Source organism: Ischnura elegans, chromosome X (assembly GCF_921293095.1).
Source record: "Ischnura elegans chromosome X, ioIscEleg1.1, whole genome shotgun sequence".
Classification (NCBI taxonomy): Eukaryota; Metazoa; Arthropoda; class Insecta; order Odonata; family Coenagrionidae; genus Ischnura; species Ischnura elegans.
The window spans coordinates 28,205,104-28,229,334 of record NC_060259.1 but is presented as its reverse complement, the minus strand read 5'-3'; the positions used below and the strand labels follow the sequence as shown (position 1 = coordinate 28,229,334).

General features: G+C 37.0%; 2 protein-coding genes across 4 annotated transcripts; one reads left to right on the top strand and one right to left on the bottom strand.

The window, feature by feature from the left end:
• Positions 1–415: 415 nt before the first annotated feature.
• LOC124170894 (protein O-linked-mannose beta-1,2-N-acetylglucosaminyltransferase 1-like) lies at positions 416–15,623 on the bottom strand. Of its 3 annotated transcripts, none has more exons than XM_046549925.1 (14): positions 15,517–15,623; positions 15,072–15,218; positions 14,827–14,997; positions 10,702–10,852; positions 9,191–9,426; positions 3,796–3,951; positions 3,597–3,701; positions 3,006–3,269; positions 2,534–2,707; positions 2,305–2,437; positions 1,820–1,972; positions 1,409–1,582; positions 883–1,017; positions 416–615 (listed from the first exon to the last, which is right to left on the bottom strand). In XM_046549925.1, exons 2-14 carry the CDS (start codon positions 15,109–15,111, stop codon positions 528–530), a joined length of 1,980 nt encoding a protein of 659 aa, XP_046405881.1. In that variant the 5' UTR covers positions 15,112–15,218; positions 15,517–15,623; the 3' UTR covers positions 416–527. The 3 variants fall into 3 exon arrangements, with proteins under 3 accessions (XP_046405881.1, XP_046405880.1, XP_046405882.1); XM_046549924.1 differs by having other exon boundaries at positions 15,072–15,310; positions 15,517–15,621; XM_046549926.1 differs by lacking the exons at positions 14,827–14,997; positions 15,072–15,218; positions 15,517–15,623 and adding an exon at positions 13,641–13,800.
• Positions 15,624–19,073: 3,450 nt separating this feature from the next.
• Positions 19,074–20,935, top strand: LOC124171371 (protein aveugle). The gene is made up of 3 exons (XM_046550540.1): positions 19,074–19,264; positions 19,341–19,454; positions 19,559–20,935. The coding sequence occupies exons 1-3, from the start codon at positions 19,214–19,216 to the stop codon at positions 19,733–19,735; spliced, it is 342 nt and encodes a 113-aa protein (XP_046406496.1). The 5' UTR covers positions 19,074–19,213; the 3' UTR covers positions 19,736–20,935.
• Positions 20,936–24,231: the final 3,296 nt, after the last annotated feature.

Below are 24,231 nucleotides of genomic sequence, written 5' to 3'. Positions count from 1 at the left end.
TCAATTGGGGAAAGCTAATAACATTTAAAAATGAAATATTTGATCTTAATATTAAAAAAAAATTCAATTTCCATGAATAACATGGGGAACAGCAACAAGTTGAGTGGTCCATATTTTCAATAGTTTTCCATTTTCCATGATTATAATTCAATTGAATCATGAAGCAGTTTCACAGATAATTGGCATAATTCTTGAGAGGTGCTGTTTGAAAGACTTCTTTTTAAAAATATTTCCTGCATGAACCTTCCAGAAATATTTATTACGTGAATTATAAATTACATGGAATTATTAAAAAGAACATTATTTATATAACATGCAAATATTTTATCAGTAATAAATCCTATGAGCTGTCCTAATTTGAGAATAGGGTCAGAGCTATTTTATATTTCAATGAAGGTAAAAATTGCAGTTAATATCTGTTCTTAAAAATATTTATTAACTTCATGGGAAATAACAAAATATATTTAACATGTTGATACAAAGTATACAGTCCCGTCATGTGGAGGATATAGAGGATCATTTGATAACTACAGAGGTTCTAAAGTCAAAGGCCGTGTTTTGTAAAATGGTGACGTAGATTCCACAAGTAAAACTGTATTAGAGTTGATGCTGAATCTAGAAAAGTGAAACAATAGTATTAGTTGGAATAATACTAGCCATTAATTTACAACTAGGTAGCGAGCTCCACCAAAATCAAGAAGAATCACAGAGCCTTACTCTGGTCTATGCGTTAACTATTGGTTCGACAACTTCATTCATGACATGATTTTTTTGGGTGGTGGTAATGAGTTGATTTAGTGGCTGGAGGCTATGGTATTTATCAGTCTATTTACATGGCAAATGTTTAATTTAAAGTAAGGTTATGCACTTGTATAACATTACCTTAAGATATTTTTATAAAGTCCCCGAGGTTTGCTGTTGAATTGACTGTTCTTCAGGCCAAAACAACTGCATAATGTCTCCAATTTTTTGTAGGATGAAGATTGGTTCTCTATAAAATACACTGCAAAGACTTTCCTGAAAAATGAATTTCTGATTAATATGGAGCATAATTGCATGTGCATGGTGACTGTTCACTGTCTACGTCTGTTCAATCTCAGACAAGATTTTCCACTGTCTAGAATCATTAAGGTGTTTCTCCCACAGGTTAATCTTCCATTATTTTAATATCCTTTAATGAATCTCTTGAGGGAAAATACTTTGTATCTCAAAGTGTGTTGAGCTAATTTTGGAGAAGCCAAAAATTAATCGACCAGATTAAAAATTCAATGCTTCAAAAATTTTCAAATTTTTGCTGGGCTTACCTACCCTCTTTCATCCATTAGTCAACTTATGCATCCAATAAAAATTTCTCCCGTATGAGTGGTTTCCCTGCAGGTTTTGTTTTTGTCGGAGCATTATAACTCACCCTGTGCATTCCTTAAGCATTGTCAATGCTGCCAAGTTTTCTTGCTGTTCACACTTTTCAAGATCTTCACTTGAGAGATGTAATGGTGTACTCATTTGCATCATTTCAGCCATGTGCTGAAAGTACTTATCCTGTAACAAATCTTGAGGTCTTTCGATCCACGCTGAGGCATCACTATGATGAAATATAATCCAGCATTAATTTTAGTTACAATAGAATTTATAACTCTCAAAGTAGTTTTGTAAACACGAATGGCTTATCTGTGGCATTCCATCCTTACTTGAAATTAACATCATAGAATATAATTCATCAGGATGAGGTAAGGAAGCTAGATGATAATACATTTGCTAAATTATTACTATGTAAACAATTAAAACTAGCTAATAATGAATTACACATTAGAATATTTACATATTAGTTAGCCTTTGTTTGATGAATGTGAAATTGCTGTTGTCCATTGTTTGCACCATTACATCAAGTGGCCTGTGCAAAACTCTGGAGAGGTCAGGCACTATCATATTCCCACCACTTTCTTGCACAATGGTGTCCCACCCCCGCCATGCTCTAAATATTAATAAAAGAGATGATTGGCTCTATTTTTACAAGTTATAAACCAATGAATAGCTCGTGAAATTCAAGGTGGATTAATGTGTCCAAATACCGTATTTCTCCTAATATAGTCCCCCTGAATAGGGTCCCCCCCCTTTACTTTTACCGTGGGCATTTTTGGAAAAAAAGGGGGGACTACATGCAGACTATATACGGTACTTGGTGTAAATTGAAAAAAACTACTTGCAGCTTTTGAATTTCAGAGATTTCAATCCGAGAAATTACTACCTTATGAGCATATATTCAAGTTCTTAAATCATAGATAATGAATGTTTATAGGAACTCACAATTTGGTGCAACACGCATTGAATCGGCCCTCTAAATAATTATCATAAACTCGAATTGGAACTAAAAATGCAATTCCAGGGAACTCCTCAACTCTAAATGCACTGTGAGGATCACTCGAGAATCCCACATATCCTGAAGTAGATGAGAGAAAGCATAACATCATGAATATTTGTATTAAAATTGTTGTAAAATTTATTCATCAAGCAAAATTAGATTTACTGATCTAACCATTAGGATTCCATGAAGAAACTCCAAGAAGGGAATTGTCTCTCTCCAACACAGGAATCATTTGAGCCATGAAGAAAAGGAAGTCTGGTGATAATATCTGACCTTCCTCAAGAATTATGACATTCTTCTCCAAGGGAAAACTTTTCTTTATCAGTTTGAATGCACTTTCAACACCTAAAATTTGAATATGGTGACTTATTAAGACTAGCATTTGGGAATCATGAATATATATCCCTACAGCTGAATGTATGAATTATAGAGAATAAGATAAAAATGGAATTATTTACATAGAATATATAACTTTCACTCTTGCACCTTAGCTGAATGATATAAATAATAAACACTATGACCTATACTCATCATTTTCAAAATTCAAGTCCCATTTTACCAACTATTTTTGGTAGTACTAATCACAAGATACCAAATACAATTCCATCAAAGGGGATATACAGGATTTTTCAAAGAAGCATACCATAATTAAATGTATCATTCATCTCCACAACTTGAAAGCCAAATAGATGAGCCATTTTTGATATTTCTGTCTGACCAGCACAGTGGAGAATGAAGACGTTGGGAGGGTGGATGCCTGGCTGATGGATAAGGCTCTCCAGGGTCAGCAGCAAGGAAGATGGAGAGGAACATGACAAGATGACCACTGGTGTCGAGAATGCCTTGCTTGCTATCAGACTTCTGTTTGTTAACAAAGTTGGCAGGATTGGTTCATGCTGAGCAGTGGCTGCGGGAAAAAACCGTCTCCATTTTACCATTGAAAATCAGTAATTTTCCTAGTTCCTCTACCATATCAAAAAATACTCATTCTCTACTCTACGATAATTAAGTATTTTTCCATCTAACTTGCCATGTTATTGATATCCTATTTATAAATTAAAAGGTTGCAATAAATATTTAATAAATAATAATTTAATTCCTCCAATTGTATGAGGCACTCCTCTCTTTCTTTGCATAATCCTTCTGAATTGGAAATATTAAAAAATATTCAATTCAAATGAATGATGATAAGTACCTATCTTAGTTAATTTTGTGAACCTGAAAAAAATCTTACCTTCACAAAATGCTTCGTATTCCATTTTATTGAATTGCTGACAAAAAGCAACTCTCTCTGTGTTTTCTCGTGGAAATGGATCAGGAGAAATAATCTGAGATGGAACTATGAAAGAAATGAAATATTTTATGCCAATTATTCCCATATTTTTTTCGCAAAATTAAAGTAATTTGCTCATCATACATTTAACCTTACTCACTCTTGGCAGGAATGCAGAATTTTTCATCAATCACTTCAGCCCACTTATTGCTTTTAGCAAAATTCAGTTTCTCATAAACTGTGTAACCTTTGATTCCTTTTTGAGATATCATGTACCATTGAGAACGATAATGCAAATTTTGAATCTTACCACTCCCTGGAAAAAAGCACACATAGAAGATAATGATGGAATCCCTGACCCAAAGCATTGGAAGCCTAAGTAAGGGAATGATCGCCATAATAATTCTACTAATGGTACGAAGGCCCTTTTCCCTTTCGAGTGCGTATTATTATATTACAATTTATAACACTCACTAGGTAATAATTATTGGACTGAAAGGCTGATTCCTACAATGATTTGACACAACCCCATGGATTTATGTCACCCGAATCACATATAAGAATTGTGTATTGCATATACTCAAGGATGTAAGAACAGCGATAGAGACTTAATCAGTTGATCATTTGTAAGAAAGTTAGTCACTGGATGATTAGAGATTTTCATGGCTTACTCGTTTAATATACATATGTAGTCGACAATAAGTTAGTACCTAAAGTGTGCTGTTAAAGGAGCTGTGCTCTCCAGTCCACTTAGAGGAAACCCAGCTTGAAAATCGGGTCCACATGGGCACAATGGAGTCTTTGGGTTAGGATAGGGTTGCAAATAATAGCGATGGAAGATCTCACGTCGCCATCAAAGCAACGTGAGCTAACACAGGTGAAACAAGACTAAAGGCACGTCATTGCGCAGATTAGCACTGAAAACATGCTGAAATTGGGAAAATGCAAGCTTGGAATTAGAGCGGGGTTATTTTGCCATCTCGCATCCACTCAATTGAATTCTTCAGCAAGATGTCAACAGTTTTTTGAGGTGACTCAATGATGTTAATGGAGCTTGGAGGATTTCTCATCCCAAACTTGAGTGTTTTCAAGGCATGTTCTGTTTTTCAGTAGATGATATTAGTCAACTACAAGCACCCTATATAGCAAGTAATTTCCTTGGGATTATAATAATATGCATTGACAATCTTCCACTGTACCATATTTAAAAAAGTCATTAAGTGAGAAACTAATTACCATCAAATAAAGTCAACACAAATAACTTTAAATGTCAATGGCATTAATTTTTCATTTTGTCATCAATAGGGTAGTTTCCTTCATCAAAGAAAATGAAAGGCACTGATTGCGATTCGTTACCCACCATTAGTGTATTCATAATATACAAATTATTTGGTTTTAGATATCCCAGTTTAGACGAATTTCAGTGGTCAATTTTAACCTCATTTGAAAAAGGCCAGAATGGCGCCCATGCGAGGCCACTCCACGTGACGTCACAGGGACCTAGTTTCTACACGAGAGGATAGGAGTTTCACGTCGTCTGAGATTACCAATGCATGCACGAGGCACAGAGCTCAGGGAAACATTTGTTATTAATAACCTATTAAAATTACCTATGGTCGGAAAGTTATCTTCGCTTGATCAGGTATTAATAATCCTTATTTAAGCCAAGCGCTACCTGCCAGCAAGGTGCTCTACGCTACCGCCATGCTCTGCTTTTCTTCGACTTCGGAATTTCTTTGCGCATGCAAGCATTGCGCATAAAAATGAACAACGAAATTTGTGTGCCGGTAGTACCGTTATATTATAATCATTATAATACATATACCGTTACAGATTCTCTCAATTTCGATGCAATGGATTTTTCAATGTAAACCAACCTCCTCTCCGTGTATGAATATTCGCTTTACTTCCACTTCGTCGATAAGTAAGCACTAACCTTACAATGGTCTATACAGCAATGAAAGGGAGTATTTTTATTACAGATTGTATAATCCCTTCTGACCGCTTCAAACCACAAAAGTCTCTTCTTCTCGCTCAGTGGAACCGTGACGAACGATTTTCCGCTAGCTTTAAGCGTTGCAGAACGACATTTTGGCACAAAACACACTTTATATGTAGATTTTTTGCTGGCATCCATGCTACCATGGACATTCAAGTAATTCAGCAGAAGCTGTGAATCACTGGATTTAAGGACTTTAGGGAGGAGGGTGTTCAGGGTAGAGGAGTGCCCTACGTAAGGCATTGCATTATTGTTTTAATCATGATATAAGCCTTCGTATTCAATAGTTATTAATTACGACGCGGATCCGAGGCGGCTAGAGCCATGTGAATTTCTTTTGCCAGTCGTAATAAATTGCTTATTATTGTATGAAAACTATTTGGAGTCACATCGTGGAGGTATTATGACCCAACAGTTAATATTTACATTATTGTAACTCAACACTTGAGTCGTAATACATCTCGATATTTGTGTTTTTCCTTAGAAAGAAGGGAATATGCTTCTAGCCCTACTGCCAAACCTCGTTAGAATACTGTTAAGTATTTTTAATGAATTTAATACAATTCGACATGATATCCATCCAGCGTAATATTTTGCTATGATTAAAATACAATGAATTTCCTCTAATTTATAGTTCTTCTCATCATATTCACTTCTGTAAGTACCATAACCAATCGTTAACAATGCTATTACATTTTTTATATCGAAGTAGACGTGCACCACATTTGTCAATGCATTTAAAAATCTTGGAGGATCCATTACATAGCAGTTATATAAGATACTGTGCATTTGGAGTGCAGGTAAAACTTAGTTTTTCTTTGAGAAATATAGTTTTTGCTCGAAGCGTTGAAGGTATCCTCTTAGATGGTGCATCGTCAGCATCGAAGCGGCGCGGCGCTCTCGTACCAAGGTCACCTACCGCTGACGTCACACGGCGATTACCCATCATTCATACTTGCCCGTTGCGTTTTTGCGCGCTTGAAAATTTTCACTTTTCATTTAATTGCGAAAAATACATATCGTCATTAAAAAATCTAAAACCGTGAAATACATACTCTAGCAGTAAAAATATTTCGATTAAGGCAATAAAAAAAATTGGAAACCACCCTATTGGATCAAAGTGATGGGATAAAGCAATATTCAAAATAAAAAAAAACAAAAACTACCCAACCATACACCAATAAGGGAAAAGCATCCATCTTTCAATCAAGGAATTGATAAAACTTATGGAATAAATAAAACAAACTTAGTTTATTTTAAAATTTGTCATTTACTAAAAAAATGAAGACATTACAAAAATTTATAAAAGTAATATAAATAATAGCAGAGCACAGAAATAAATGTAAAAAACACAAAAGAGCTACTTATACTGGAGAATCTGAGGAATATACTCACTGAGGAATGAAGCCCCAAAAATTGCATTTTGTTACATATGAATTTTATATTTTAATTCACCTCTTTATCAAAATTTTATCACCACAGGGTATCCAACGTATCCCCATCAATGGAGATAATTTGGATATTGTGCACCTCTCCACTTTAAATCTTTACCCAATACTCATACTGGACGCAGAGAAGTAAAATTTTCAACCTCAAATGAACAAAAAAAAAAAACAAATGAGAAATTAAAATGGAGCAAATAAATAGATTTTGATAAATAATGAGTCTGACAAAAAAACTATACAAAAATGCCCAAGTTTTTCCCACTCTTCCTTGCTCTGAGACATGAACTCTTTATTTGTGCTCAATAGCATGTGATCGAACCAAATGAAATTTATTTGAAAATACAAAATGGTTAACCTGGTAGAACCGAGGCCTCCCTGGTATGTTACCACATTAAATATTGAGAGCAATGGAAAATTAAAGGGTAAATGTTTTGGCAGTGTAACCTGTTTCCCAAAAATGAAATACATGCATACACAGTTTAAGGAATGCCCAAATCTCTGCTGCCCGGTATACACGGGTGTGGGCGTACAAAGCATACTATCAAGGATATTCTCCAGATCTCCCACTGTAAATCCCATGTTTGCTGAATTTTCCCCTTTCCATCGACTGCTAAAATTAAAAATCTACAACCAAAATATGAATACAAAGAATGTACATTAACCTCACCCAACTTCATTTCTATAGCTCAAAAATTTAGATAGAGGAGAAAAAAATTGGATACAGAATGACTGAAAAAATACAGAATTAATACATTAAATTTTTTCATCACTCATGAGACTATGAGGGAGACTATTTGTATTTTTAACACCTCCTTGTCTCCAACCCTGATCATACAAGCAGTGATCAGGACCCAAGGGGGGCCCTCTGAGGGTTATAACACACCAGGATTAATGGGTCAGGAATGTTAAAAATCAAGGGATCATGTTTGTGTGCTGGATAGTGGCTTTCAATACAAGCCTTGGATTAAAATTCAAGATTTGCATTAAAATGCAAGGTGTTTAAGAGACTATTTCAAGATAGGCAGATCCCTACTTGGGTGCTGTGTGGAAGGAACTCCATATGCAGCACTTAACTTTTCAGATGGGAAATTAAGCCATGGTTCCCTAAGCACTTTAAGTTCAGAGCAGGCTCATGCTAACACACAGCTTCTCCCCACGCATTCTTTTTCTAAGAAAAGTGAACTTAGCTGCCAGTTGCCTCCTCCAAATGCCCTACCATACTTACAGATATTAAATAGGACATAAGATACCATAAAAATGTACACCCCTGTTCAAGAAAAAAGACAACTCTCCAGGGTCGAAAAAGTCCATAGGTGATGCTGATGTGAATACACAGCTGAGCCCTGGCCCCATACACCATAGTAAGCTACCACACAAAGGCTTGGTGCAAAGACCCAAGAGTGGCAATTATGCTAGAAGCTGCTAAGGAATGTTTTGGAGAGAAGAGGACAGAGTCCATCTGTCCGAATGAATGCATTTCTCAAGTGCTAAAGCCAATGCGAGATAGCAAAGTTTGTGCCTATGAACAACTCTCAGCATATTTCGTCGGTGCCAACTAAGGAATTTGAAAAATTGAAGTCCACGTTGTTAACTTTATTGAACAGGAGTGTACATACACAAAATCACACTTTGAAATTTAAGAGTGGAAAAGAATTAGGACCCCAGAAAAAGGTTGCAACTGCAAGACATAACAGAAAAAATAGAAAAATTTCTATTGTCACTAATCTATAAATAGGACCAGAAAGTAGAATGATTCAAGAAAATCTATCGAGAGCAAGAATGATTAACTACAGCTTGTATTCATTAAATATGATATTATTTTTGGCACTTAAAGCACAATAATGCCTCATTATTGTGTCTACTTGTCAATAATTCACCTCCAGTGGACACAATCCTCAGATGATACAGAAGCACCATACATCAACACATGGTACTATTTAATCACAGGACAAAACCAAGAGCCAAATCGAAGAAATTCCACTTAAGATGTCAACAGTAATATTAAAAGCATGTAATACAATTCTTTATCATGTTATTTCTGGTGTAACACCAAATCGAAAAAAAAACTGAGCAACGAGCCAAAATCCAAGGAACATTAAAAGTTAACTTACCCAACTCATAAAGGAGTTTCTTGGAATTACTGTCTAGCTCCTTGGATGCTTCATCAAATGTAAATAAAATGATGATGTCATCCATAAGAACCTCATTCAAGAGAAATGCTTCAAAATCACCACCATCTTTGTTATAGGTATCAAAATTTTGAACTGATACCACTTGAAAATGTACTGGCTCAATGATGGCTACATTTAAGCCTCTGCCTCCACCATTTATATCGCTCCCTATAATGCTAGAAAAGATTGTCAAGTTTCATTCAGTTTTTAAATAAAAGGCATTAAAAATGACATAACTAGATAATGGGGCAAAGTCTTCTAAAAAATTTTAAAAGAAAGACTTTTGGGGTTTTAACTGCAAACATCTCTTAATAATCACCTATTAAAACTGCCTAGTCGGAAAGTTTCCTTCGTTTGATAAGGCATTAATAATCCTTATTTAAGCCAAGCACTACCTGCTAGCAGGATACTCTGCTACGTGATAGCAGCCTGCATTGCAGCGGCGCACATATCCTCACCCCAAAGTCACCTCGCATGGTGCCAGCGGGAACCAGAATGACGTCACACGGACTTTTCCCAGCATTCATACTTAGCCGTTGCATTTTCACACGCTTGAAATTGTTCACTTTCCATTTAATTGCGAAAAATAGATATCGTCCTTTATAAATCCAAAAGCGTGAAAAGCATACTCCAAGCGTAATAACCTTTCGATTTAGGCAATAAAAAAATAATGGGAAACTACCCTATTATACAATCCCAGAAAAATTAGCGATTTTATCATACCAATCAGGGGTGCAGCTAGGAATTAAGGCTGGGGGGGGGGGGGGGGTTGAGGTGCAACTAATGCCGGGGTGTGTGGGGGTATGGAATACCCACCAGGATGAGAGGTAGGTGCGAGATTAATAAATTGCGGAATTTTAAGATTAATGGCTCAAAATGGTCAGTTTTACGACTTTCTGAGGGATATTTTATTAATCCTTACACTATTCTATTAGTAATAAAAATCCAATTAAGTAAAATGAATTTAACTTAAAAATTTCTCTATGCTCTGGGGGGGGGGGGGGGGGGGGGGTTTATCCCCCAAAACCCTCCTCACTGCACCACTGATACTTATCAACTGTTTCTCAATATAATACATTAAAATAAAGAATGAAAGTTACACTGATTGTATAATAAAAAGTCTTATTCAAGTTAGAGTTATTCAGATGAGTCTACTCCTCTCTGTTGATGCCTTACAATTAGCTCATCTCAATGAAATTGCTAGGAAATTTTGTACAGTTATGCCCTCAGCCGTTTAAAATCGACAACGAGTAACATGCGTTTTGTGCACGTATGCTTTGAACTTTTGCAAACTACAAATTTCTTATAGCAAATCAAAATACCATTAATTCTCATTTGATTTCAACAGTTATGGCCCTCCGTAAAGCAAGGGAATATGTAACTGATACAGCATAAATAGGTTTCACTGCACTGACTGAATAAAAATGATATCAAACAATAAAAATGCTTACTATTTGCCAAGAACACATAATCTAGGCTGGTCATCCTTATCTTGCCCTGTATACAAATGCACAGGGAATGAATCATCAGGACAGGTCTGAGGCAATCCACAATTTGGTAAAATTTCTCCAATTTCTATTATTTCCTGGAAGTGGCGTTTAGCTGAAATGAAAAAATGTGCCTATGATATACATTTCCTTTTTATGTGCTGTTGTTTCATGCAGAGATTCGTATTAGCTTATGTCACACTCTTTTTCACAGATTCTCACACTCATGAACTTCAACCAGCAACATTCACAGGGTGGATACTGAAAACATTTTCAGTGAGCAAAAAGCACTAACTCTAAGAGTCTAAAATACCATTATACCCCTGCATAATGCAGAGATCGGTGGGTTAAAAAAAATTTTACTCTTTTATGTAGCATTTAATATAAGTTGCATATTGAAATACCCGATTTTAAAATTTTATGCTATGGATAACATTTATTTTCCCTATATCATAACTCTTAATGAGTCAAGATTTTTAGTTGAATACATACACTATTTTCACTCTTTTATAAATGATTGATTTATAGATTTTAAGAAAGCTTTCGACACTCTACCTCACAATAAACTTTAATACAAATTACAGTCATGCGGATTAAACAAAACAGTTGTAAACTGGATACACAACTTTCTCAGAGATCGTAAACCAAAAGAAGTTCTCAACAGAATTAGCTCTGACATTATAAAAGTTACATCAGGAGTTCCACAAGGAAGCATAATCGGCCCCTTGTTGTTCATTATATACATTAATGATCTCTGCTCCCGCATTAGCAGTAAAATACGTTTATTTGCTGACGACCCTGTCATCTATCGCGAAATTAGTGATCACTCTATGAAATTCTATCATCTGACTTAAACAAAGTTCATTTGTGGAGCCAAAAGCGGGGACTCGAGCTTAATCTGAGCAAATGCATGGCGGTACATTTCTTGCGGAATTCGTCCAACTATAACCATGTTTATGCAGTGGATGGTATTAACATAAAGGCAACAGACGAAGTGAAGTACCTCGGAGTTACGATAACCTCGAACCTCACGTGGGGAACACATATAAAGAATATTTGTGGCATAGCCCTGAAGAAATTAGGATTCGTCAAGCGTATTGTGGGAAGATTTTTGGATGAGAAAGTAAAAGAAAGGTGCTATTTCGCTCTCGTCTGACCGCACCTTGAATATGCAGCGAGCCTATGGGATCCGGTGAAGTAAGACTTAATCCGCGAACTGAATAAAATACAAAGGAAGGCTGTGCGTTTTGTCAAAAACTGCTATGGGCATACAGACAGTGTTACCCAGATGTTAAGCGAATTAGGCTGGGAGCCGTTGGAGACTCGGAGGCTGCGCGCTAGGCTTAGATTGCTTGAACAATTGAGCATGGATATCTTTAAGAGCGACACAGAGAACATAATATTAGAATAACACTAGGTATATTTCCAGGTCCAATAGAGGTGATAAATTAAGACAGATGTTTTGCCGAACGGATAGATATAGGAATTCGTTTTTCCCCCGAACCATAAAGGACTTTAATAAACGCTAGTCCCAACCTCGTTGGAGCACTTCATTATTTTTATAGACGGCTGGTGTCCTAACACCCCCTGCCCCACACCTTTTAGGCAGCTTGCGGGGTATTATGTAGATGTTTTAAGTATCCCTCTAGGGGTTGCAAATGAAAGTCAATGCATCTATTATGAGGCAGTGAGAGCAGGCCAGCTAATTACATCTGCAATGACTTCCTTTACAAAAGCCTTTCCACCTCTGTCGTTAGCAGATCATTGGCAGGCACCTGAATTTTGAGCAAAAACCCTGCTTCCAAGTCCTGCTCAAGGAAAATTTTCATCACTTATTTCCCATTTTTCCTTTCATGGAATCCTGCAATGCACCAATCTTAAAAATGTTTTCTTTCTTCATAACTTTATTTTACAGACAATGCCTTGATGGAATTCCACAATTTCCCATTTTTTTCACATGGAAGTAGCCTTTGACATGCTACGCCTGCATCATTGCAAGATGAATTCATGTGATCTCTCTGCAGTTGATTCCATTTATGATTAAATATGATATTATTCACTCAATATTCTTATAATTCAAGCCTGACATAATTAATCGTAACAAAATTAAAAGGTTGCCTCAACATGAAGAGTGAGAATATGTCAAATGCTGTAACTGCAAAAAATAAATATTCCTCACAAGAAATATAGCTATGAGGGAAAAAATATCAAAAGAAAGGAAAACCACTGTCTTCTGGGAAATAAAAATGGCAATGAGGAGAAGAAAAATTTACCTGTAGCTAGACAGTGAACTACTCATGATAGTAAGAAAAGTGCTTTCAGAAAGCAAACCATGACTGCTGCAATTGCTCACTGCCCTTTGTGTTTAAAATATTGATTATATACTGCCATTTAGGGAATGATATGTTAACAGCAAATCACTGACTGCAACCCCACTAAGTTTGATTGAATTCTGATACTGAGATTTTGCATACTCCGTTTCATGTAGCGTCTGCTGTCACACAAAGACCTTACCATTAAGGGGTTAGAGAGAAAATCACCTTGGTGCACTTATCCTCAGCACAGCCCTTGCAGCCATGTTGAGAACTTACTAAATAGGGGTATATTTGCTGAAGTTAAACCATTGTTAATTGTTCTTAACATGGCCCCTGTGTATATGTGAAGAACATTTTAATGCATTTGTGATTGATGGCCTTAATCAGTTTGCTCTGAGTGTCCGCACGAAAAAACTTACCACCAGGGTAGGAGGGGGGGGGGGGGGCAAGGATGGGTCACTGAATAGATTTAAAGTGTCAGCATTCAGGAAAATGGTTATGATTTAAATCTAAACTAACACTGAGCTTTTTTAAAAACAACAATCCTTGTTGTTTGCCAAGAATGCTCTAAGAAAATTATTTCAGTACCTTTGAACCTAAGATCCTTCATGAGGAGAGGTAGGGACCAGGGGTGGTCTGGGGTAATTGGGGGCCCTTGGCTAGGGCTCAAGATGGAGCCTCCCTCACCTAGGGATTCAGGGGTCCTATCTCGGAAAAATTTAGAAAATTGCATGCCTGGAAATGGATTTTGACATCATTGTTGCTCTTCAAAACCAGACACAAGTTAATATAAAAACTGCAATTTCATAAGAAAAAATAAAACGATATGAGAAAATTTCACAGCTTATAAAATTTACTAATTTATAATGGTTCTATTACCTATTATTTAGTGACTTCGTTCCTTGAAACTGTGCCTTAATATTTTAAAAACTACCTTTGCAAATATAACGTTCAAAAAAGGTTCTCTTTTATCTTCTGTTTAATTATCCCTGTATTGCATTAATATATGGCTCATTGTGTTGTATTTATTGAAAAAAATGTGTTTAATTATTTTTATTTAAGATTAGTTAATACATTGATCATAGTATAGAATCACATTTTACAGTGAAATTCTGGCGTAGGTTTCCGCGGCGTTGCTCATGGTCAGTGCTGACTTTTGGGTTCCTCAGCCGCGTTGGTTGTTTTTGGATGACAACAGTTTTCGACAACAGACCTTCGACCTGAAGACGGGAGCAGGATGGCTCCCGAAACTGTTGTCATCCAAAAACAACCAACGCGGCTGAGGAACCCGAAAGTCACTGACCACATTTTACAGTGTTTCTTGGGGAAAAAATATGGTGATACCTGGCTGGAACCCCTCTTCCCCACGTGAGATTCGGTGATAATTGGCTTGACCCCTGACCCCCCTGAACTCCTCACCTAATTAATGGATGTCCCCTTTCTTACTAAGTCGATATGATAGGTTCTCCTGATAATGTACTCTGAAAGTCTATTCCCTTCCCACAACCTTCCTCCTTTTGCCACAATCCTTCCACCCACCCTGACCCGGTGTAGAGTTTGCATTTCCGATATCTACACCAGATGACTCTGCACCATATCGAACCCGGTCGTCTTAAATTAAAAAGGTAAAATTAAAAAAGTACCAATACATGCACTTAATATTAACAGTTTTCGTTCATGGATTTGCCGAGGACGTAAGTAGCCGGATTAGTTTTGGAAATTATAAGTCGAATTGCAACTAAACTGAGTTTCCGTCACAACTTAGAGAACTTGCCTTCTACTGTAGCCGGGGATGAACTACCGTTCGTATCTAAATTTGCATATGCCTCATAACTTCCTTCACATAACTTTTTCTTCAATCCCAAAAATCCATTTCCCATGAAATGCAGGCATAATGCGATAACGACTGTCAATGATATTACAGCAGCCCATGTGAATTGATGCCCTGAAAAAAAAACCGCATTATCATTCGAGATATTAAGGAACTAGCGATAGGTACCACAATTTATAGAAACATACATTTCAAACATTTCCTCTTAATGTTTTCGTGGGCTGCCATTCTACTTCTCAGATGGACGCGAAGTTATGAAATTAGAATGAGCCACACTTATCCTGACATTCATTCGCATTTACCACAAAGCTTTGAGATGAAGCTTTACAGCATGTCTCCGGAAAAAATTCAGCGAAACGAAAGGCAGATGATCAATCATGAGCCAACGAAGTTAAGCAGAGTGAATGAATATGAGCATAAGTAAAGACTATAAAGAATATCAAACGAATAATGAGTACAGAGGTGTTCAATTTGCTAACAATAATACGTAAGAAACGAAAAGCAGACAAAAAAGACTATTGCAAGTTTTAAAGGGTGACTAACGGCACTCAAGGAGTACAAAATGCTACAGATGTAATTGAACAAAGGAAACGTAAAGTGAAATAAATGTGCCCTCAAATTGCCTTCAGTTACCATCACATGCCCGGAGTTTTCAACCGTTTAAAACAATAAACAACATCACTGTAACCACAACAAAAACACAATAATTAACCAGTTTCCGCAAACCCCAGACACCTTAAACTCAATGTTAGAAAATCGTACCGGTCGTACCCACGATGCCTAGCGCCAAAAAGGCAGGGGTGGCCGGGCTGGTACTACTAGCGTTTCAGAAATTCAGCCCCGCCCAATTGTGCCAATTGTGCTCAAGGATAATAACTAATGGTGGGAATTTTGAAACAGAAATAAAAACAACGTTCCTTGCATCTTTAATTTATTGCATGAAAGCGGTAAAGAAGTACAAAAAACCTGTAAATTAGTCCATATGTAAAAAAATACGATATAAAAGATATATTCTCATAAAGAAAACCATTACTAAACTTTTGGTAGAGATAAATACTGTAGATAATCCCATGAATAGATAGCTAATACCCATGGATTTGATTTTTACGTGTCAGTTACATAATATGATAATTCAGAATTAAAATCATTTAAAGGCTGTAGTCATTAAAGGAAATTCTTCACGTTCAAAAGTTTAAATGTGAAATTTAAATAAAGAAAAAATAACCCCAAGTCCAATGTAAACAATTTAATAATGAAGAAACACCCGATCAGATTGCACACATTCAAGTATGAGATTTAAGGCATGGGAAATTCATTACACTAATGGCAATTCAATCTGTCATGTACCAATCATAGAAGTATTCAAAGCAAGGATCTCCCATCCGTGATCCTAAAGACATCCATTGTGTCTTTGTCAATTAGAAAAGAAAAGCAAAAAGTTAGACAAAAAGGGAAGGTGTAAGGTAAATCTGTACTAATGAGAGGAAACACCCAAGAAATGAAACATTCTCTCTAGAAAATAAGTCAAGAAATGAAGCCATTGAAGGGTTGAAAATTGGATGATTATTTACTCAGCCAATCAACAAGAGAATTCAATAGTAAGTGGAAGCTATCTTTCCCAAAATCTCTGAGCAAGTGTAGCTCATTGCACAATAATGTTAACATATCTAATATATGGGTTAATAATAGTTAAAGTCATGACATGCATAGCACAAATATCTACTAGATGTCTAAAAAATATCTCGAACATCTTCAGCTAACGTCCAGTGTGGCGGAGCTCTTAGTTTCAAGCACTGTCACCAAGGCAAGCTAACTGGCTGAGGTCATTGCCATTGACCACCTGAAACCTGCCTACATCATCTCTGAGGAGCCAATCATCCCTGAGGAGAGGAGCGAAAAGCTCATCCCGACCACCAGGAGGCAGTCATCAGCCCACGTGTTGCCATCTACTAGCATCCCACCAGCTGATGGCCCAACTATTACACCTGCAGCTCAAGGGGCAGAACATGCTCTGTCTAGCGGCCACCCTAAGAGATGCGTCTGTTTCCCTTGGCATCTGCTGGACTACCAACTGTAACCTTTTCCAATTTTTTTTCCTCCAAACATATGTCAATTTTATGCCTTTTTCTCTCTTTTCCTTTATTTCTTCTCCACGCTAGGGTAACTCACTGCCAGGGGGTGATGTGGTGGAGCTCTTAGTTTCAAGCACCGTCACCAAGACCAGTCACCGGGCTGAGGTCGTTGCCCTGGGTCCCTGCCGCCGCCACCAGGGTACGCGGAACCTAATGCCAGGAAGGTGCCACAAGAAAGAGACGCTGACGAAATGGCAATGGAGAAGGATTTCCATGAGTGAGAGAGATAAAGCATCTGTATCGCTTGCCATCGTAATAAACGTGGTCGAATTTACTTTCATGTGATTTACTAAAGTGAGGTTAATTACCATATTACCCCAACCCCCTTCATCTAGAAAATATATTGTAATATCTTTTAGACATCTTCTGGATATTTTTTAGATATCTGGATGTCCTCTTTCCTGATATCTACAAGATATCTAAGAGAAGATATTTTCTAGACATTTATATTCAAATTGGATCCATTGGGAAAATTCAGGATAAATGACTAAAATATAATATTTTTGGTATAACAAGAGTTTATTTCCAACTTAAGCCTACTTGTGGAGCAAGGTAAGGTGCCTTCTGGGGAATCTTCCTGAATATTGGAACCTCTCTGGCTTTCACTTATTCCTCCAATTCCAAATTTGAAGTCACCAAAGGAGCTTACAATTTCCTTTACATTTCTCAAAGGAGTCAGCAACATTATCAATGAATGTTGATTCAGTGTCTTGCAACATATGTCTTGAAGAATTTAAACGCAAGTTTTTGCCAACATATTTAAACACCTTCATCAGGGCTATGAATGAATATGAATACATCATTGTGATACATAAAGCGTTATGGCAATGTTTTTTGAGATAGTAAAAAAAGAATTTAGCTTGTATTAAGCACCTAAAAAGAAGAGACTAGAATATTTTGACATACCATTTATTACACTGATACGTATTTGTTCATTGATGATTACTAAGCTGATACAGTTCATAGTTACCCATTAATTTTGATTAATTAAATTCCTAATAATATTTTTTTCCGTAATTGTAGATGTCTGCTCTTTCGCCACAAATATTTTTGTTTTTTTTTTTTATACATGTATCATTTCTTTGAATTACCTTTTTGTTTAATTACTTTCAGTATCTAAAACTCCGGTATTTTTGAAGGCTAGGCAGTAGCCATACTTTCATAGAATAGAAATATTCTTGGCATCTAATAGATATTTTAAATATCCAAGAAATTGAAGACATTTTCTAGACATCTTGTAGATATTTAAGATATCCAAGACATTGTAGACCTTCTCTAGATATCTATAAGATATTTTGTGCTATGTGGGGAGACATAGATGTCTGACATAGATGTCTGAAGATTACGCACACTCAAAAGAATCATGTCTCCACCAAGGTTCTATGATATATATTAATCCAGTAAGAATGTATAGAGAATATTTTTTTCTCACTGCCTCTCTACCATTCTGTAAGATCCCCTTCGTTGATATTTAGAAGGGTGCACTCAGTATCTTTGGGCATTGATTTTTCCTGGCTATTGGATTAAACTTATCTGAAAAATGATGAATCCTCTTCAGTTGAATATGTCCTAGAGTATCAGTTTTTCTTCCAATTTTTCACTCTTCAGTAGTGTTCAATTTCATTTAACGTGAATCACAAAAAATATTAAAACTGAAATATCATCCACTCGAACTATTACCACTCACTTGCAGTAGGTACCTTTCCCGATGCAATAATATTTATATTCCAAGGGCACGTAGAACCATCACGGGATGCCTCACAAAAAACTGAAAAAAAGGCCATATAAGCTTAAATAGACTCAATTGCGTGTAAAAGCCATATTTTGGGCAGCTGCTGAGAACCGATGACGGCTTCCACACGCTTTTCCATGTTTGAATTTGGATGTGACATTACTGCTCCAAAAGGCGAAAAACTTTACAGGTTTTTTGTTAGATGGCGCCCCAGGAGCACATAGCCTGGACCACTCTGGAGCATACGTGCTTTGATACCCCTTGGATAAGTAACCCCCTCTTTTGCCCGATCGAAGAAGTTGCCAACCGAAAATTGAATAACTAAATAGCTCATATGTGCATAAAATTGAGTTTGGGATGGATTCCGAAAGGTCAATGTCGTAGTTCTCCAGAATATTTATATATATCGAGTGACAGAACGAAGGCATTTTAGTTCTCTGTACTTCATCTGTAGAAAAGCATTTTAATGAAGGACACAATACTAGATGATTCCAGTAATTCGACTTCAAGACCAAAAGTAAGTTTCATTTTGATGCTTCAGAGTAGTCGGTGTTTTCCTTATTTACTAACATTGGTAATTCATTTTTACGCAGAATAAAACTGCGCGACCGAGGCCAGTGTATTTATGGACTGCTGTAGACGTGCAGAAATGGTTTAGGAGGCACTGTAGTGATTTTTATCCTACATATGGGGAAAGGTTTTTACAAGTAAGTTAATTGTTTACAAAGAGTGTGGCAAGTGGCGTAAGAGAATGGTCTACTTGCGACTTAAGTCCGAAAATCACAAACCGGTCTTGTGTTTACCATTTCAGCACGATATCACCGGTCGAACTTTGGTGCGAGTAAATGAGAGCACGCTTTTAAGGTTAGGCGTGTTGAATCCCGATCATAGACAGGAGATTTGGAGAGAGATAATGAAGTTGAAACTCAAGACCGACATTTTGGAAATAAGAGATCTGGAAAGGAGGAACAACACCAACTATGACTGAAGTATGGATACTCAAACTTGGGATCTTAAGAGTGTCACTTGGTACCTAATATGAAGTTCAAACATAATTCAATGTTATTAGGTTGATAACGAATAATGTATTTAATCACTGTTGAGTAATAAGAAGCTGTCCACTAAAGTGCATGTTGCGAAGGTATCACGGGTGACATTTTACAACAAACTTGTCACTGATTGGGAAAAAAACGTACCTTAGTCTATTTTTATGGTATGGTGTTCTTGGCCTATTCATGTTTTTCACCGTGATAGCCAGTTTGCATACAAATTTCTATTTTTGATGAGAACGGTTTTAAATATTTTTACATGATGTTAAAATTCATGTCTGGGTTAGAATATTTGTCTTTGCATTTGATCTACTGTATCTGTGTAGTGTGGCTGTTATATATTATAAAATGTACAAACTTTTAATGACAAACCTTTATGAGGAAACTTTTAAGTTTAAGCCAAAGAATGTGAATCATTCTTGTTTTGATTGTGAGCCTAGGTGAGTTACTATGTAACTTATCATTAAATTAACCCTGTTATAGTCAAGTTGAAAGGTGATTGTCTAATACAGCAATGATCAATAATTGAAACACAGCACTCTAGGAAAGTTGTGTTAGCTGAGAGTGGTCACTGCCTCATAGTTACTTCACATCTATTTGTGATCAAGGATTGCTTCTTTTATCGACTTGATTGTGCACTTTTCATTCTATTTAGACTGACAAGTTACATTGTTACAAGTTTGCTCCTATGGGCTTGTAATGTACCTCTATTGAATAATTATCATGATAACCACAAAAGGACTTAAGTGCAATTTGGCTGATAAAAACCTCAGTATAAATATTGTGCTTGAAAGTATCTCAGGGGTCACATGATACCTATATTTTTTACTTGATGCTAGGTGGTATGTATGTGTAATTGGGCACTCCTGGAAAGCCTGGTGTTTTTGCTCGAGTTGCTCAGAGATAGAACATTTTTCGATTTATTGGGTCTGTGATTATAATAATTAAAATGCACTAGATTCATTATTAAATGGTGCATTCATGATGTCATTGTGCTACCTCTGTACTAAAATTTTCTAAAAGTTGCATCTTTTAAATGACAGTCTTTACAAGATAAACTTAGGAAATGTGTGGTGATGGGAATGATTCTTTGTGTAGACTTGAAACCATCCAGTAAACATTTTTTGTTTGAGAAATTAGTCCTTTTGTTCTTTTTTCTCTACTGTTGAATACTATAAGAATGATGTAGAATAGGGTAGTTTCCTATTATTTTTTTATTGCCTAAATCGAAAGATTATTACTCGTGGAGTACGCATTTCATGCTTTTAGATTTTTAAATGGCGATATCTATTTTTAACGATTAAATGAATAGTAAAATTTTTCAAGTGTGCGAAAATGCAACGGCTAAGTAAGAATGCTGGGAAAAGCCCATGTGACGTCATTCTGGTTCCTACTGTCACTGTGTGAGTTGACCTTGGGGTGAGGATATGTGCGCCGCTACGATGCAGGCTGCTATCTGGTAGCGGAGTACCCTGCTAGCAGGTAGTGCTTGGCTTAAATAAGGATTATTAGTGCCTTATCAAACAAAGGAAACTTTCCAACCATAAGCAGTTTTAATAGGTGATTATTAAGATATGTTTCCCTGAGCTCTGTGCCTCATGCATGCATTGGTAATCTCGGACTCGGATGCAAAACTCCTATGTACTCGCATAGAAACTAGGTCCCTGTGACGTCACGTGGAGTGGCATCGCATAGGTGCCAATCTGGCCTTTTTCAAATGCAGTTAAATTTGACCATTGCCATTCGTCTAAACTAGGATTTCTAAAACTAAATAATTTGTATATTATGAAAACACTAATCGTGGGTAACAAATCGCAATCAATGCCTTTTGTTTTCTTTGATTAAGGAAACTACCCTATTGTAAGTAATGACCTTTTTCGCCATTTCGTTGCCTACATCTCAAGCTATTTGTGCTGAAAAATCACCGGCCTTAACCCTCTCACCGATAAGTTGATGGTGCCAGTAGCTCATGTTGAGTGGGTCACTGATTCTTAGCTAATTCTCAGGTTTGCATAGGCCTCGGCCTCACATAGTTCATTGTGAGACTAGACCACTCACCGGCACACCTCATATCTCCCTTTGATGAAAGAGAAGACCATGACGTCACGGATGGCTTAGTCCAGCATGACAAGCCTTCTTATTTCTGGCGAGCTAAGATTAATTTGCTATTGTCAACGAAATGAAAAACTTTGTTGTATTCCTCCAATTTAGTTTTAGGTATGACTAGTTTCGACGAAGCGGCATCATCCTCAGTTAGGCTGCTGTATCGAAGCTAGTAAATAGTAGAAAATAGTTGTACCTAAATATAAATTGGTGGAGTATAACAAAGTTTTTCATTTCGTTAACGATGAAATGAACTTTCACACAGTTGAGCCTGATAGACGAAAGAGATGAGTAAGTTGCTAATTTTTCAATAACTCTCCTCTTTTATGCATGCCAGAAATGTCTTTCATTTGAGTTCATGTCTTTTTATATGTTTTACTTGGTTGTTTGATGGCCCAGTAGGGTGGGACCTACTGGCTTAAGGGTTTTGAGTTCCAAAGCCTTAAGTTCCTGGAAGAGTGAGGTGGCCTTGGGGTGGAAACTGTTCCCCCTACTCTGAACGTGTGGCATACACACGCTTGAGACTTACCTTTGAGTGAGCTTCAGCCTTACCCGTCTACACAAACCTCGTTGTTGAAGCACTGGTCCTTGCATGGTTGGAAAGAGGGCTTGATCTAACTCATCAGGACAAGTTTCAGGCAGGCACATAGCATGAAATTTGCTTCGGAGGGAACTGGGGTGGTGTGCTGGTCATCTATACTGACATTTTGTGGTCAATTTGTATGCATGGGAAAAGCATTCATTTCATTAAATAACCTTTATACTTTGTTCGCATGGTGCTGAGAGCGAAATTCACCGCTGATTATTGGCAGACATTATGAAATGAAAAAGAAGAAATACTTAGGCGTGAAAAGATAAGCTGACTGTAGAATTGAGTGGAAAGCTTCTTCAAACCAATCTTTGGATAGTTGACCTGTAATGATGAGATGATGATATAAAGTGCAGCTATCAGAGAATCAGAGAATAGGTGTCCTTGGGTTGGTGATTTCACGTGGCTATGTGCCTGACTGATCGACCTGACGTCTTGTACTAAAGAAGCATACTCTTCATTATGAATAAAAACTTTTGGGCTATGCCGCTGCGTCAATTCTTGGGTGGTCCCAACGTTTCCCGACCGATGCTGGTCGCTTTTTCAAGGGATTCCCTTCAGATTCAGAATCCCTTGAAAAAGCGACCAGCATCCGTGGGGATACGTTGGGACCACCCAAGAATTGACGCGGCGACATAGCCCAAAAGTTTTTATTTATAATGACGAGCACCTGCGAAAGTTTTAACAAAGAATTAAGTATACTCTTCTTATGTAGTATTGAAATGCTTTATTTTTACTTACCCTGATAATCTTTGTATCCTTCATTGGTCAGAGACGAAACTACCCCTTCATATCTATCACAACTTAAGTGCCGAAAGACCTCTTCAAGGTGAAGTGCACCCCATGCATCTTGGAAATAGGTACCATTTGGCTCTCTTGTTATCAGGGCCACCCAGAGGGGGGGGATGCAGATGGAGCAAGATGTCCCAGGCCACAGAATTAAAGGGGCTATTTCTCTTCGGGGGAGGAGGGCCTCATGCCCAAACTCTACCCTGGGCCACAAGAAGTCAGTGGGCGGCCCTGTTTGTTATTGCCTGAGGTATTCTGAGAGAGAACTTTAAATTCAACCTTAGAACTATTACGGTTATAAGTGTCACATTTGACATCAAATGATAAGAGGTAATATGTATGTATTTACAAGTAAACCTTCAGCTGAAGAAAACATATATGTACAAGTGCACTGGTGACTGCAGGAAATATGTACATGAATGTTGGATGATCTCTTGTCCGCTCATTTCCCATTATCTTTCTTTCATGAATGGGACCAAAGGCAACCCTCCCTTCTTACCCAAACTAGTCCGTCCCTCACTTGCTAGCACTCATATTCCATTCCCTTGAGGTACTAACACATCCTTCCATTTTTCTATGAGAGTTAAAACCAATGTGGGTTAATATAAACCGATTTCCTTTGTGTAAGGTATCAAATCAAAGAGATAATTATAATAAAACTGAATTTAATAATAATTTAATGTATTTTGGGCCATGATATAATTTCACCAAAATATCTGAAATTTTGCTAATCTGTACTGTAGTGTGTGCGGTCCTTCCCACGGTACATTGGGAAAATGGTTGGGAAGGGATAGGAACTCAACTTCACTCGAAAACACTTTTCAAATGAAGGCTGCTAGCAAAGTTTTTAACTTATTCTCTCCTTCCAAAAACGTTTTTTGTGTAAAAACTTTAATACGAATGGGTTCATCTGCCTTATGGACACTTCTTTATTTGCCTAGACCACACTATGTA